Source organism: Larus michahellis, chromosome 8 (assembly GCF_964199755.1).
Source record: "Larus michahellis chromosome 8, bLarMic1.1, whole genome shotgun sequence".
In the NCBI taxonomy this organism is placed as follows: Eukaryota; Metazoa; Chordata; class Aves; order Charadriiformes; family Laridae; genus Larus; species Larus michahellis.
Window position 1 is genome coordinate 32,513,316 of NC_133903.1, and position 15,263 is coordinate 32,528,578.

Here is a 15,263-nt window from a genome sequence, read left to right on the forward strand (position 1 = left end):
TAGTGAGTTCTTGTGAGAGATTAGCGTCCACCTTGGTGACTGGTTAAGTTCACAGAAAACACGTGCTTCCCAGCTCTGCGTCACGCTGGGATTGCGGCCTTGACCCAAGCCGGAGGCCGGTGGCCTGGGCGATGAGTCAATCCCGGCCGCCCTGCATGCGCAGAAGGGTGCCAGCGCCAGCTCCTGCGCCTGGGCTGGGACCCGAGTTCCTTCATCCCCGCAGTAAATCCAAGCCTATCAGAACTTGATTCAAAGCACTCCTAAATAAATGAGCCTTTCAGCTGATGTCAATAGGATTTCTAGTCTCTTTCCCGTTCCTCGGCATCCTCGTGTCCCCAGAGAATACAATCAAGCACAGGAGACTGTAACAATCAGGGCTTGGAGATTATGTAGCATCCAGGCACAGCCTTGAGGAGTCATGTTTGCTGACATTAAGTTGACTACAGCTTTACGGTCATTTTACACATGACAGCGTGTCAGCTGTGTAAACCTCACTGGAACAGGAGATTGCCTATGACTAGCTGCTGTGAAATTGAAATGATTTGTCTGTGTCTACGTGGACTGAAAACCATGGCTATTGTTTGCTAGTCATTGCAATTTCTCAAGCTTCTTTTCTAATGCAGTGTAATTTTGTAGTGGAGACAAGGCATTAAGGGGGTTCCTGATGCAGGTGTTCGCCAGACCCCACTTCATCAGTGCCTCCCTTCAGCCTCCCATCAGATTTAATGGGCTTCACCTTGGAAGCACCAGATCATGTTGTATTTTACTAACTTCAGTAGAATTTATTCCAAGGGAAATCTGTGCCATTGCGGAGAGAAGTATTACTCAAGGTCACTTATGGTAACAGAAGTGAGCTCTAACTGTGAACAATCTGTGGATTAAGGTACCATTTAGCATAACTGGTGTAGAGTTTGAGCCTGTGGATTCCTGCGCTTTGGGTGTAACTGCATAGATAATGATGGAAGTGCTAATCTGCATCTTGAACCAAAGCAATTTTGTAAGTAATGATTACTCCCGTTCTCATTTTTCAGACTTACAACGCTATATAAAGTTTGTGGTGTAGGTAAACAACAGGACAATGCTACAAGTGAGGCTTTTGAACATAATGCTGTATAACTCAGCTATATTTTGCTTTAAATTAGTATAGAAAAAGTGAAAATGTTTCCACCTATTCTTTTTGGCCAAAAGCTACAGAGTTCCCATATGTTCCATAACCTGACCACTCTCTGTGTGACAAGGAAAACAGAAATACTTTATTTTAAGTTTTTGTGATATTCTATTTCACGTGACTTGAAGGCTGGGATAAATAGACTTTATGCAACACCACATCCTAGTACAGAACACTTTATAAGAGAAAAGGAATAAAGACTCCCACTGAAAAGCTGCCGGTGTCAAATAATCATTTATTCTGCTGTTGTTGACTTGTCCCCGTCTAAATGACAGGGGCTTAGCTACCAACAGGAAACAATACTCTAACAAATGCTTGTGAAACCCTCTATAATTCTTGTCACATCAAAAGCCTATGTGGAACTGTGTGCTTTTGACTTTAGCGTTCTTTTTTTTCTCACGCATAGAGAAACAATAAATGAGGAAATACTTATGCTTATCAAGAAAGAAGGCTATTTTTTACGAACATCCTTCCCCAGCACATCAATGGATCTTAAACTGCGTGTCTGAAGTTTGGGTGAACCTCAGGGTTGATGTCACATATCGTGCTCAAAAGCTTTTTCATCATGCTCTCCATGTTCTTGTGGTAGCTGCTAGCGAGGTTTCGGACGGTTTCCTTGGTTTGCTCTTCTATTTTAGCAGAGAGGTTACCTTGGGAGCCCATCACCTGAAAAGCAGAAGTCCTCTGAGCAACATAAAGGCTTATATATGACTATGTTTATTGTACTTTTCTTCATCATCTAGCATAAACATAATGCAACGTATCACAGTGCTTCCTAACAGTAAGGGTATGATCTAGGCTGAACTGTACGCATAAAAACAGGATTAAAGGGAACTCTTTCATATGCTCATTAGCAACGGGAATCTCCCCATGTAATGAAAGATTCCCAGCTCACTGTGGGAACAACTTTGTATGTGTTTTGTCTTTTATATCGCTCATTTTAATTTGTTTTCTATTTTAATGACTAGTCAACTAAGTTCTATCACCAGTGTGCTTCATTTGGCCTCACTGAGAACGAACATGAGCGCAGCTAAGGAGAAAAACATGGCAAAGCCTTCCTGACAATGCATAATTACAGTTTCAGAGTACTTGAAATGTCTTCGTCAGTTAGTGATGTATAACCCTCAACAGGCCTCAGACAAGGTCTTTTAATGTTACATTTTCTTATCTGGCGAAATACCAGACAGCTTCTGGCACAGTTAATATCAGGACATTCGCTTAGAATTTAATTGACTCTAGACTCGCTGAACATTTTAGCAAGGCTCTGTTATAAACAGATGCATGCGTTCCAAATCCGTGACTTTCCTCCCTCCTCCCCCACTGCCCCAACATCCCTTGAATTCTTCCCTTATGGAAAAGTCCTTCAGATAGCAGCAGAGAAATTGGTTTCCAGCTAAAGAATTCCATGGGGGAGAGCAGAAGACATTTCTGCACTCTGACAGAGTAAGAAAGGAATAAGTAACATATTCTTCTTGTTCCTGCCATGGTTCTCTGGGGTGGACTAGCAACTGAAGCTAACCTGGGATGTTAGTGGGATACCTAGAGGTTGACCAGAAACAAGGGAGGAGTCATTAGCTTTATTTTTCCATTGATTTCAGCCCAACTTAGTCCTTAAAAGAAGGAAAAGCAGCTGAGTTAAGATCCTTTGCGCAAATTACCTTTCCAATTCTATTTATCAGTATCTGACAACTTAGTAAGAAGTTTTTCCATAATCCAGATGTAAAACGTTTTCTGATTTGGAAGAAATAGAGGGCTTAGACATAATTGTAAATATCGGAAAAAGATTATAGTTTTCCATGCTAACTATTTTTAGCTGGCATTTTATTTTAGCTTTTAGACAAGTTGTAAGGATCTCATGTGAGAAAGATTGTACAGCTTAGACCAGATTTATGAAGCTGTTTTTTCTCCACTGGGGAAAATAACTTTCTAGAGATCCCAGATGGTTGCATATTATCCAGCTACTAAATACTTTTGAAAAACCTCAAAAAAAGTATTATAGTTTTAAGAAGAGCCTCTGTAGATTGGGAAGCTACGCTCTCTGTTCATGCTGATACTGTAACTGGAGATAGTTGGTTCTTACTCTTCTACATATTTTTTTCCCCTTTTCTTCTTCTGAATTTGAAGACCTTTTTCTTGTCAGAATGCAGACAATGCTCTGCTTGGTCTGTCATTTCTGCTGACCTTAAAGGTCTGTCCCTTATTTTGCCCATGCTGGTTTTACGCTAGTGTCATTCCAAAGTCGCTAAAACATTACACTGACTTGGAAGCCAAAAAATTCAGAGCTAGGCTGCACATCTCCAGAATTCAGTGATCTCAGACCCTGAGTACAAACACCACGAACACGAACAAAACTGGTTTGAGATCTGGGCTTAAATTTTGTGTATTTTTGAAAAAAAGATCTTGCGTATTGTCACTCCAACTTCAAATTAATCATTATTTTCTGTTGCTTCTGTTGTTCATTCTGGACTGATGTGGAACATCTCACAGTATGAGAAAATTTACCCTAGTTTAGATACAGCAATACAAAGTAAGAGGAGGAATAGCATTAAATGAGACAGGGACAAAGAATTAAAAATATTTGTGTCCAAACACTTGAGCCAGTAAACTGAACTGGGCATCAGACTTCCCTCTGCCCTGGCTTAGCTGGAACTCCTGACCGCCTTCCAGGCACAGGTTAATGATGATGACATTTGACTGGATAGATAAATGTTCGACATAATGGAGTCAGGGAACGTGAAGGAGGACTGCAATGATCTTGTACAACTTGCTGTCGTTTGAGGAGCAATATGTGCTCTGTCCTGCCTGTGTGAAACGTTCAGTCGACAAACAGTGCCCTTTCCCTGCAGCTTTAATTTTGCTTGGGATGAAAAACTTGAGTTCACACCAAGGCAACATCTTTTCTCTTCTGCTGTTTCAGACCTAAACCAAGAAGTCTGTCTTGAATGAAAAGGTGTACAAATTTTAGAGGTGTTTTTACTTTATTTTAGTGTCAGTAAACATCTGAAATTGTACCTATGAGACAATTCTACCTGGCCTGGCTGTGTGACAGCGTGTCTGGGGGCTGGCAGCGTGCGTTAGAGACTTTGTGGGAATATCTGTTCCTAAGGCTTGTGATCTCTGCTGGAAAATGTTTTATGTGAGGTGTGACTGAAATGGCAGTTTTGTAAAGCAGTTTTTATTTGACCTCTTTGGCTTTTTTTTTTTGGTGGCTGCTTTTGCACATGTAGTTTCCTTGCCTTTGCACAAAACAAACAGGGGAAAAAACAAGAACAAAAACAGAAGGGGAAGGTTCACAAAGGAAAAAGAGAATGGTTTGTGAACCTTTATGAAAATACTAGAGAAAACTGCAAGACGGCGTAAACATATAAAATGTACTATAATTCAGATATGAAAATATCGGCCAGACCACTTTTACTATGAAAACATAGTGAAAATCTCCAAAGTTTTGGTGATTTCAGTTTATCAACGATGCAGTCTTGTATGCAGTCAAAAAAGTCAGCTAAAGTAGAACAGAAATAGAAAGAAAGATTTTAAATCTTTGCTTTTGCTGAAACCTCCACCTTCCTGAAACCTCCAGGTTCAAGACAGGAACAAGTTCTGTCTGGAGTTAAAGAAAGAGGACCCAAAGGTATTTTTCCTTAAGGGAGATACATCTTCAAAGGACAAGCATGAACCAAATACAGAATCTGGAAAATTTTAGTGGCGAAAGTCCGCACTAAAATGCACAGAATGAAGCCAATACACATCATAGATGATCTCTCTGTTTAATCAGTAAGATCACGTTGGTTTGCAGAAGTCTCCATGTAACACTGAAGCGATTTGTTTTACCATTGAGCAGATTGACACTACAGAAGAACGTATGCAGGTTTCTTACTCACATTTGTTTGCTTGTTCCTAAATTCCTTCTCCCTCTGTAACCGGTAGTGGTCTATCTCGGCTATGGCTTCTTCTTTGGCCTGCCTCAGCCTCTTTCCCTTTCCTAATGGGGCAAGAAACAGGGATTTACTTCACACGTGTCACTGCATCCTAAGAGATTAAACTCTATAAATCAGAGGTATTTTACATGGCACAGTAAAATGGACAAAGCTTTGAGCAAAGTCAACTGCACAAGAATGGTCAGGAGAGCCAAAGTGATTTAGGTAGGGTACTTTTGGATTGAAAGCCAGTCACACAAGTACCCATCTTCTGAGACCAAATCCCTGTTCGAAAGCGTGTTGGTTTGCTAACAACACAAGTCTTTTTGCAACTACACATTTTCTCATAACACAAATGCTTTTTTTTCTTTTTTTTTTTTAAATCACAGCTTGATGTTTAAATAAATATCTATCTTTCCTTCATCAGCAATAGTAGCAGCCAGATAACAGATTTTAGTTGTCACTGATGGGAAAAGACGTTATTCTGTAAGATTTGCTGTATTGATTGGTTGCCAGCATCCTTTCATCCCACACCAACTGGATTCTGCTTAGAGCTGGCAGATTTCCAAAGTACTGCAAGATATGTCTTAACCACCACCAAACTGAGTTACAACCTTCAGGCTTTGTCCTCTTCTCCCCCACCCTTTCCCCCTAACATTGGTTGAATGCAGAGGTGAGTGATTAAGAGGAAAAAGGAGGACAATCCCTACCGATGCATAGAAAATATGAAAGTGATTAAAAAGTTTTTATGTGAAGCAAGTGTTGAATGTGTCATAACTAGCCCATGGTGATGCATCTCTGTCTGCCTGTTTTGTATGAAGTCGGTTAAATTGCATGGATCTCCACAGGACTCTGCTACACTACTTTGTGAGGAAAAAGGCTGACTGATGGGGCGGTAAACCTCTTGTGTTGAAAGTTGACGTGTTGTATTTGAGACACCTGGGCTGATGCTGATTTTTGGAGTCTCTTTTTGCTGTACAGCTAGAACTTTAGGAGTGGGAGGGGATAAGCTTGCTCCCTTTTCTTAACGGGAGAAATGTCTGATGGCTGAAAAAGCTATTGCTTAGCTGCTCAAATTAGGATATCACAAGAATGAGAGAGTGGAAGCTAGGCAACTAAAAAAGGCATCTTGATCTGATGCATGAAACATCCATTTACTTATTGTAAATACATACTTAACACCACTGAGCAGTACGAATATCTTTATGTGTTTATTTTTTTTTAAAAAAATCTTTCAATTCAAGCACGAAAGTTGAAAACAGTACCTTTTCTGAAATCCTAAGGAACATTCTCCAACTAGGCTAGAAGGACAAGCATTAGTAATTCTGACTTGCTTTCTCCAGGCTGCTACCTTGGATTGGTTACACCTGCGCTGTGCTTCTGAAGCCTTATCAGGTGTGGCATATAGCAATCTGGTTCCACTGCACATGGCACAATGAGGAAGCTGAATCTTGGGAGAAAGACTGTTGTTTTTGATACTTCTGAGGTGCAACAAAAGCCTGGGTAAGATGCTTGATCCAGCCATAAATTATTTGCCGAGTTGATGACTCCTTCTGAAGTCATTAGCTGCAGATGGGTGAGTAGAAGCAGGGAGGTGCCTGAAATGTGAATTTCCTTTTAAAGTCTTGATTCCTGGACTGTTTGGTATTGTGGGTGTGCCTACTGTGGGAACTGGGGTGTGTGATTGTATAAAGGTTTTTTACAGGAAGGAGCAGCCCGGTGAGGAACTAGATGGCTTTACCGACTCTCAGTTCCACCAGTGCAGCATTCTCTTGTGTGGTTAATTATATTTTTTGGAGTCCTTCTGCCACTGAGGCACTGTGCTTATGTATAAAGGGGCAGAGAGGCAGTTTAAAATCTAGCACGTACTTTCCCAGAGTTTGTATTTGTTTGATAAGGGCTGATCCCCTCAGCTTCTGCCACTCACTGTGTCAAGTCTTGGGCCCAGTATGTGTGAACTGAGATTTGTGTAAGAGCCTGACATCAGTCTGGACAACAAAGTTTGGTACGAGGTTTAGGTTTGTATTTTGAAGTTTCCCTTATTCTCCCCTCCAAATTTGGATCTGATCAGCCTTTTAAAGAGTTTTCCTCTTGGAGAGGAGCTGTGGGGTGATTCGCTGGAGCTGGAAGTCGGGGGGAGTGACTACAATGAAGCTCTGCCAATTTCACCAGCTGAGGAGCTGGATCTCTATAGCAAATTAAATTATTTCAAAATCAGTGGGATTTTAATTTCAAATTCCATCTGGGGGGCCATCTGTAGTAAATATGTTGCATATTTGGCCACCGGATAGTTAAATAAATCCATTTAAAATGCAGAAAATGGAAAGAGATTAACTGTAAAATAACAGTCCGTTTGCCTCTGACAATGTAGCTAGTGAACCAAAAACTATACGTATACATACGTGTCAGCTCTTGGCAGTGCACTGGAGTAAGCACAATGCACAGGGTGTCGCTGTAGGGTGGCAGCCATTTCATTTTTCCGTGATGCCTTTAGGATTGGCACAGCAGGAACCTGCTGCTTCCTATTTAATTAAGTGGAAAAGCTGTGAGTAAATTACTGCTAGTTCAACAACGTTGTGGACGGAATCGGCAACTGCCAACATATGCGATAGTGCATATGCTGCACCTGATTAAGTTAAGCAGAAACTAGAGCTTAACCTGCTGTTTCACTAGAGACAAACCAAAATTAATTAATCGGTCTGTTATTAACCACTTGTCTGCTACCTTAGTTGTGCAATATGGGATTGCCTTTTCAAAGTCTTCCTGATCTTCTGGATGGGATTCTCTGCAGAGCACAGCCGAGCTGAAACCAAACCTTACACGCCGAAGGGTGGCAGGGCATTGAAATCCATCCAAGATCATGCAAAAAGAGGGCAAGAAACACAGGAGGACAGGCAAACCAACCTGTCCCTACGACGTTTCCTCTAGGATCAGAAAGGTGAGGTACCGACGGCTCCAAGTCTGAAGAGACTTTTGCCCCTGTGGGGGCCAGGTTTGCTGCTGCCCCTTTGTCCCTCCTTCCCATCCTTGAAGATGGGGAGCCGCAAAGCAGCTGTGCTTTGGTCCCGGTCTCCTTGTCCGCTGTTGTCCACGATTACGGTAGCTGACAGTCTATAAATTTCTAGGCAACATGTTAAATTGGCTAAATCTTCACCAATTTTCTGCAACAAGCCAGCCCTGTATTAGATTGTCTTACCTAACCTGGGAAGGCATTATTAGCATGGAGAAAGGTTGTATTTTTCTTTCTAGGCATTACTGTGATGTTTGTGAAACACCTAGATCTGGTTAGATCCAAAAGAACTGGTGAGGTTTTTTAGGTGGTTGAGGGTTTTTAGATCTTGCAAGAAAAAGAGAGTAGAAAGCAAAAATGTTGCATTCTAATTTGCTCAAACACTGAGCTATCTTACTTTCCAAAAGCTGCCGTGCTAAAACTGGCTTTCTGTTTTCAAACACATCATCTAGGCTTCTAGCTGAATTTCTGCATAGAAATCACGTCATATGAAGACGTTGCCAAAAATTAATCATATTTTCTTTAAATAGGACCATTTCAGTCACTTCAAGAGTGTTAAATTTTCTGCAAAATGGGATTTAGGGATGTTCGTTTTGAGAAGACTATTCTGCACTTTTAATAAAATACAACAGAAGCAGCTGATCAGTACGTATAGCTTTTTCAGTAGATAAAATACAGCCTGGATGTTATCCAAGAGAGTGCCATAGATATAATTCTGTTTACAGCATCTTATTTTGATTAACATTTGTTTTTAATCTGATTTCCTGAAATCTTTCATCTGAGTTTTCATTTTATTAGGCACTAGAAATTCAAGCCAAGATATAAAAATCTTTAGGAAAACAAGTTTTGCTACACACAGTGTTCATGACACATTTGTTTCCCTTGTTTTACCCAAAAGGATTTTCAGGAATTGATGTCTTGGCTCTGACAGTGCTTAGTGATTTCTGGGATCTGAATTATGCTTGAAGCAAAAATGACAGATAAAGCAGTTCTGTCTATAAAAGGCCCAAGGATTGCAGACTGTTTTGGCTTGTGTTTAATCAGTTTAATAGTTTCAGCCTTCCATGTGTGCATTTACCAACAAACTATTAATAATTTGTCAGGTATAAATGACATCAGCCAACGATACAGTAAAGGTATTGCAAGCCAGGATAAAGGCTATTGAGCAGGAAGTAGGAAAAAGCTTGAACAGAGGAGCTTTAGTGCTATATTTTTGCTTTGCTTCATGTCCATAAATATAGCTTTATTTATTTGCTAATTTTTCAGTTGTCCAAAGTGGACTTTGCATTACAAACACCTGCACATGTGTCAGCAAAAACTCGGCCCATTATCTGTTTATATACAATATTATGTGTGTTGACCTGGCTATGTGAGTATCAACTGTAAACACTGGAGGGTTTGCATAAGGGCAGTTTTGCCTATCACGGTTCCTTGAAAACAGCTTTTCCTGGTTGTGTCCCATGAGCGACCTGCCTTTCGTTCCTCTCACGTTGCAATGCAAATAGAGTAGTGGGGCTGGTTGGTGCAGTGGTGTCGTGCCGGGGCTGTGTGTGGTGACAGAGGAGGTCACGGGTAGGGGGTAGCAGGGAGGGGACTGTGTTAGCGCTGCCTGGATGGTTCGTTGCTCTCGTTTGCAGCCCGGACCCGCTGAGTGCCCGGCCCCGAGCAGGAACTGCTGCTCCCAACTGGTACCAGGTGGATCTGGGCTGGTGTTTCCCAGGGCAAAGCAGCACGTCCTCGCCTTGCTTTGCTGAATTGCCTGTGCACAGATTAACTGATTGCGCTGGATATATTGGTTACGTTTTGTGTATTTCCTTTTGTTTTAATTTTTACGCTCTGAGACAAACTATGCAACCCTTTATGCTGATCTAACTTCAGAATCACTCTGGGAAGAGACTATTTGAGTTATTCTGACTTGGTGCAACAAGATTTGGCATGAAAAGAATCTCTTTTGTCCTTGTCCCAGAGTATTTAAGTTATGCTGGTATAGTTACATATCTAAGGTGGTGTAGTGACATTGTTATGAAAAATACTAAAATTAAGGGCAGCATGGAAATTTTCAAATTTTTAATTTGTAGATTCACTTGAAAACCTATTGTGATTCTGAATATAATAATTATTTTCTAGGTATAATTATTCTGTTAGATTAGCTATAATGCTTGGTTTGGCACAAAATCCAGGGTGGAGCAGTCCTTAGAAAAACCTGAATCAGGAACGTTAAGGCCTGACCTTGCTCGTGTGATCCATGAGATCTAAAATTCACAAGAGCTTTGCTGTTTGCACCCTAGTAGAAACTGTTGGCAGTATTTAAAGTGAACAAAAAGATCCACCAAAGTCTTTAGGCTACAGATGAATATGCCACGCCAGCAGTTATTTGAACTTTTTGCACTTGATCTGCTTATACCTAGGAATAAAATCTCTTAGGAATGCTTGAGGTTTTTCATGGGATTGTATGGAGCTGCTGAGGCTGGAAGGGGCCTCTTGAGGTCCACCCCAACGCCCTGCTCAGAGCAGGCTCGGCAAGGGCAGCTTCATCGGGGCCACATCCAGTGGGTTTTGTGTGTCTTGGGGTAGAGGAGACTCCACAGCCTCTCAGGGCAGCCTGTTCCTGGGTTTGACCTCCCTCACAGTTATAGAGTTGTTTTCTTACATTTAAATTTATGCCATTGTCTCTTGGCCTTTCAATGGATACCACTGGAGTCTGGCTGTCTTTTTATCCCTCTCCCATCTTTTTAACTTTTTTCTTTTTTTCCTTTCTTTTTTTCAGATTTTTTATATATGAGAAATTTTTATTTTCCTTCATAATTTTTATAAAGGCAAAAACCCAATGTTTGCCTTTAAAAGTAATAGAGAAGAAAGTCATACTGATGACATATTTTTACTCTAAATGTTTTTACTGATAACAAAATTCTAAATAGCTGTTTTTCTGTAGTTGCTCGAGTTACTCCTACCTCAGCACTAATACACTGGTAACGTAGGCAGTGTTTTAAGTCAAGTTTCTGACTCAGAGGTGTCTGGAAGATACTTTGTCTGACAGAAGCCCTGTGCTTATCACAAGCACTCTGTGTGGGGCTGAGGTGATGACAGGGCAGTGTGGGTTTTGCAGACTTGAGTAAAGGCACCTGTAACCACGTCTGGATTCCACAAGACACTCATCTTCGATCGTTACTTTTATGTTATAATGATGGTTTTTGGTTTTTGAGTTTCTTAATTTATGAAACCTCTTTTAACTGGCTGTTTAGAAAAAGCCAATCTGAATATTCTTTTTGTTTTAAAAACAAAAGCAAACCAAACCAAACGAAAAAAAATCAAAACCAAAAGTAAAGGGTGATGAACATCAAGCTATCAAAGCTAGAGGCCTGATTCTGCAGCTGGTGTTCAGACCAAACCCCTGCTCCCTCCACTGGGGGCTCTGCCCTTCCAGGCCGTATGTTTTCTTGCTCCTGGGAACAAAGCGTTTCCTCTGCTCGCTGTGAGAAGGGAACAACCATCCCACTGAGAGTACCTCGTCTGGCTACATAAGGGTCGAATCACTTAATTATTCCTTGCTTTCAAACATCTTTTTATGAGCCTTCTGTTTTATGAAGGTGGGAGATATTGGTTTTCTTCCCCTCACCCCATTCCTTTCGTCAGGCAGTGGCTGGGTGCTCGGGGAAGGGGTATTGCCTTCCTACTTATTTTCTGTGTGCTGTTGTACAAATTAACATGCCACGTTAATAATTAAAGAACACACAGCAATGCTGATTTCTGTGTAGAAGGGATATAGGCACTACACGAATTATTTTTATTCAGTTCCTATTTCTCTGTGGAAAACAAAATATATTCCTTCATCACACTCTTGCAGCACATGACATCTTCTTCATGCATTTTAGTTGAGTCCTGCAGGACAGTGTTGTTCCTGCTGCTGGTTCCTAAATCAAGATAACTCCATGAAACAGTATTAATATTTCACTGGTAATGCAGGTCAGTGACTCAGGTGGTTGGTACCTACGTTCAGGAGAATAAGGTCACCATATTTTGCGTTAAATGACTGGGAGATGAATGCAGAAAATGAAGGAAATAGATAATGGAAAGAGTGCCAGGAGAATTATTTCTTTGATTGAAATTATTCTAGCAGATACCTTAATTTTTATATTATTATTACTTTTTTGCTTATATTTGACTAGAATAAAAATACATGAATTTATTATTATTGGATATCTACGCATGCTTTGCCCTGGGCATTAAGCTAACAAGACATTTATTTTAAATTGAACATTCAATCACTTGCTGATTGCTTGTACCATGTAACAAGGCTTACAGGAGTGACCTATGGCAGTACTGACAGTTCTTGTGATTGTACTGTGCCTTTCATTACTATCATTTTGCTGAAGTTTTTTTTGTTTTCATATAGTTTTTTTGAAGCCCAATTGGGATTAGAAGGCAAGTTACCAAATCTTGTAAGTAAAGAGGAACACTGAAAAATTTATATAAGACCTCTAGAGAGGCACAGAATTTGGAATCTGGTCCTCCAGAGCTGACAGCCAGAGGTGTGTAGGTTTCTAATTTAAATACTTGAGGAAGGCTGTAACGACATTATTGGCATTGAGATAAAACAAGAATAAATCTAGCCGACAGGATGAATATAACAAAGAAAACCTTGTTTAATCTACTAAGGCACGTGTGTGCGCACACGCACAAGCACACACAGTTTTAAGCAAACTCCGAATGTTGAGGTTTGGTGAAATGCCTGCTGCAGTCAAGGCACAGCACCTTGTACAAGTGAGAAGAAAGAGCAGGAACAGCACAGCTGTGATGTACACAGATAAAACAGTGTTGTTTTTCTGTGAGCCACTGTAATTCTGAAGAGCTTACGGTAAAAAAGTACAGTAAAAGCAGGCCAGCTACTCACTTTTTTTGGCTTCCTCTAGTTTGTCCTTGGCACGTTTTTCTGCCTGCAGAAGCTGCTGGATTCCCTGAGACTGGCTGGTCATGCTGATTGCTGGGGCTGGTGCGCTTCTGCGGGGACCGGAGCTCAGAGGGAGTTTTATACAGCCGCCAGGCTCTTCCTCGTGCTTTTTGTTCTGTCTGTTATTACAACAGCCTTCCAGATTGCGCCAAACCAGCCGGCTCTGCCTGGATTGCTGCTGGGCAAAAAGGCCTGCTGGTGTAATCAGAAAAACACAGCAGCGAGGTTGAAAGGAATGTTCTCCCTCCCCAGGGTCACCGAAAAGCTGAAGTGTCCGATTAACACATTGGGAAAAGAAGAGAAGAGCACTCCAAGTGGCTTGTAGTTTAATGGGGATTTTTTTTTTTTAATCTTCTATTGTTGAAGCAGAATAGAGCTAATCTTGTCAGAGGAACCGAGGGAAAAAATAAGTGCTTCTTGGAATTTCTTTTTAATAAAACTTCCTATGAATGTGAAGAATCAGACTCGGTCAGCAAGTAGTTGCAGCTGAACACAGTGAACTGGTTGTAGGCTTCTGTTTGGTGTTACTTCTTAACATTCTTCGTTAGAGTTTTTTCACTTTAAAAAGAAATCTTCATTGGAAATTAATTCGTCAGGGACTAAAGTTTAAAAAAGTATGTGGTGGTTGAGGTGTGCTCTGTCTTTGATACAAGGGAGATGAGTGCTGTGGTGGGAAGCTGTGGGATTGGCTCGACGATACAGACTCTAGCAAGGTATGACTGGTGGTCGAGGTCTTGCTTTCGAGCCACTAACACATACAACAGCCAAACGAAGGTGCGAGCGTGGCCGTAGATGCACATCCTGTTCCCTGCGGTAGGAAAGAGTGTTTTGTGAGCTACTGCACGAGTGTGCACATTCATATTTTGAATCCTTATAAAAAACCACAACAAATCCCATTGTCAAAGATAATTCAGCCATTGCACAGGAGGGGCACATGTCAAGACTCATAATTAAAATAGCTTTTTTTTTTTTTTAAATATTTCATAGCATGAGTGAAGCATATTTATTGCAAGTTCTTCTGACACAGTTATGTCAGGACCAGACATCACATTCTGGTGTAAATGGGTTTTTCTGGATGCAATTACTTATATATATTTACAGATATATGTGTGTATGTATACTATTTCTGCATATATATACTAAAATACATATATATATGTAGATAAAAATTAATTGGTGCACTCTGTGAATGGCCCTTGCTGTAGGGCCCTTTCTTTTCTGGGGCTTCCTAGGGCAGTTGTGCCATGCTACTTGCTTGCTGCAAGGCTGTTACCTGGTTCTTATGAAGAAATGTGTACCGTTGTTATGAAGGTAGTTTCCCCCTGCCACCCCCCCCCCCCACACACAATAGCTGCAGTCATGAGGGAAAATGGAGGGAGAAGCCTCTTGCCCTGTTACTGTCTTCAGCTGCGCTCCGAATGACAGTAGCACTGAGACTTTGAAAAGGAAGTTGTTTTGTTTTCTGCTTTGTGATATTGTGGAGTCCAATTCCACTCGGGCTCCCTCTTGGGAGAACGCCTATTTCTTACAGCATATTAGTCACTGAGTCCCTTCCTTCATCCAGAAACCATGCGAGATGCCTCCTCATCTCCAGCACTAAAATCGGAGATCTGCTCTAGCTGCAAGACAGCAGTCACAGCGCTATTTTTAGAAGATTTTAATGCATAGCCTTGAAGCTTGTTTTATTCAGACATATGAGAGGAAGCGATGATCAATTGTACAGCAAACGTGAAAACTGTAGGGTTAGGAAGCCTGTTGTGCCACTGGGGCTCAGCTCCAAATGATCTGACCGGCAAAGAAAAGCAGAAGTGGAAAATGAAAGTAAAAAAAAAATGAAGAGATTTGGTTTACTTAGGGCAGGAAACTTGGTCTCAGAACTTTAAAGCAGTAGTTACTTAAAAATTAAATAGGAAGCGGAAATGTCAGGCTTGTCTCAGACATCAAAAGTATGTTCCAGGGAAAGGGTCTTGTCAAGCAAATCTCATTGCTACAAAAAATGTTACAAAACTGCTAGAAAACTGTACAGTTTCAGAGTTTCTGGACTTGGCTGAAAGCATCAGACCCTTTGATTTTTCGGAGCAGTTCTCGATGCTGTCATGATGTTACAGGGGCCTCAGTAATGATCTGAATTTTGATATTTACAATCTGTTAATTTTAATTAATATTTCACAGAAAGTAGTTCTAGATGATGAATTTTTTTAGGGAAAAGAATCCACCTTCGAA

General features: G+C 40.9%; 1 protein-coding gene across 1 annotated transcript; it reads right to left on the bottom strand.

Moving 5' to 3' along the window:
- Positions 1-1,383: 1,383 nt before the first annotated feature.
- Positions 1,384-14,267, bottom strand: ATP6V1G3 (ATPase H+ transporting V1 subunit G3). Its single transcript, XM_074598586.1, has 3 exons — positions 12,984-14,267; positions 5,047-5,147; positions 1,384-1,834 (listed from the first exon to the last, which is right to left on the bottom strand). The coding sequence occupies exons 1-3, from the start codon at positions 13,063-13,065 to the stop codon at positions 1,661-1,663; spliced, it is 357 nt and encodes a 118-aa protein (XP_074454687.1). The 5' UTR covers positions 13,066-14,267; the 3' UTR covers positions 1,384-1,660.
- Positions 14,268-15,263: the final 996 nt, after the last annotated feature.

What these genes read in the sequence shown, in the direction of transcription:
- ATP6V1G3 (XM_074598586.1), bottom strand. Translation starts at nt 13,065, where the DNA reads ATGACCAGCCAGTCTCAGGGAATCCAGCAGCTTCTGCAGGCAGAAAAA. An exon ending in ACTAGAGGAAGCCAAAAAAA is followed by an intron (nt 5,148 to 12,983) that starts GTGAGTAGCTGG and finishes TTGCCCCATTAG; the next exon opens with GAAAGGGAAAGAGGCTGAGG. An exon ending in TTAGGAACAAGCAAACAAAT is followed by an intron (nt 1,835 to 5,046) that starts GTGAGTAAGAAA and finishes TCTGCTTTTCAG; the next exon opens with GTGATGGGCTCCCAAGGTAA.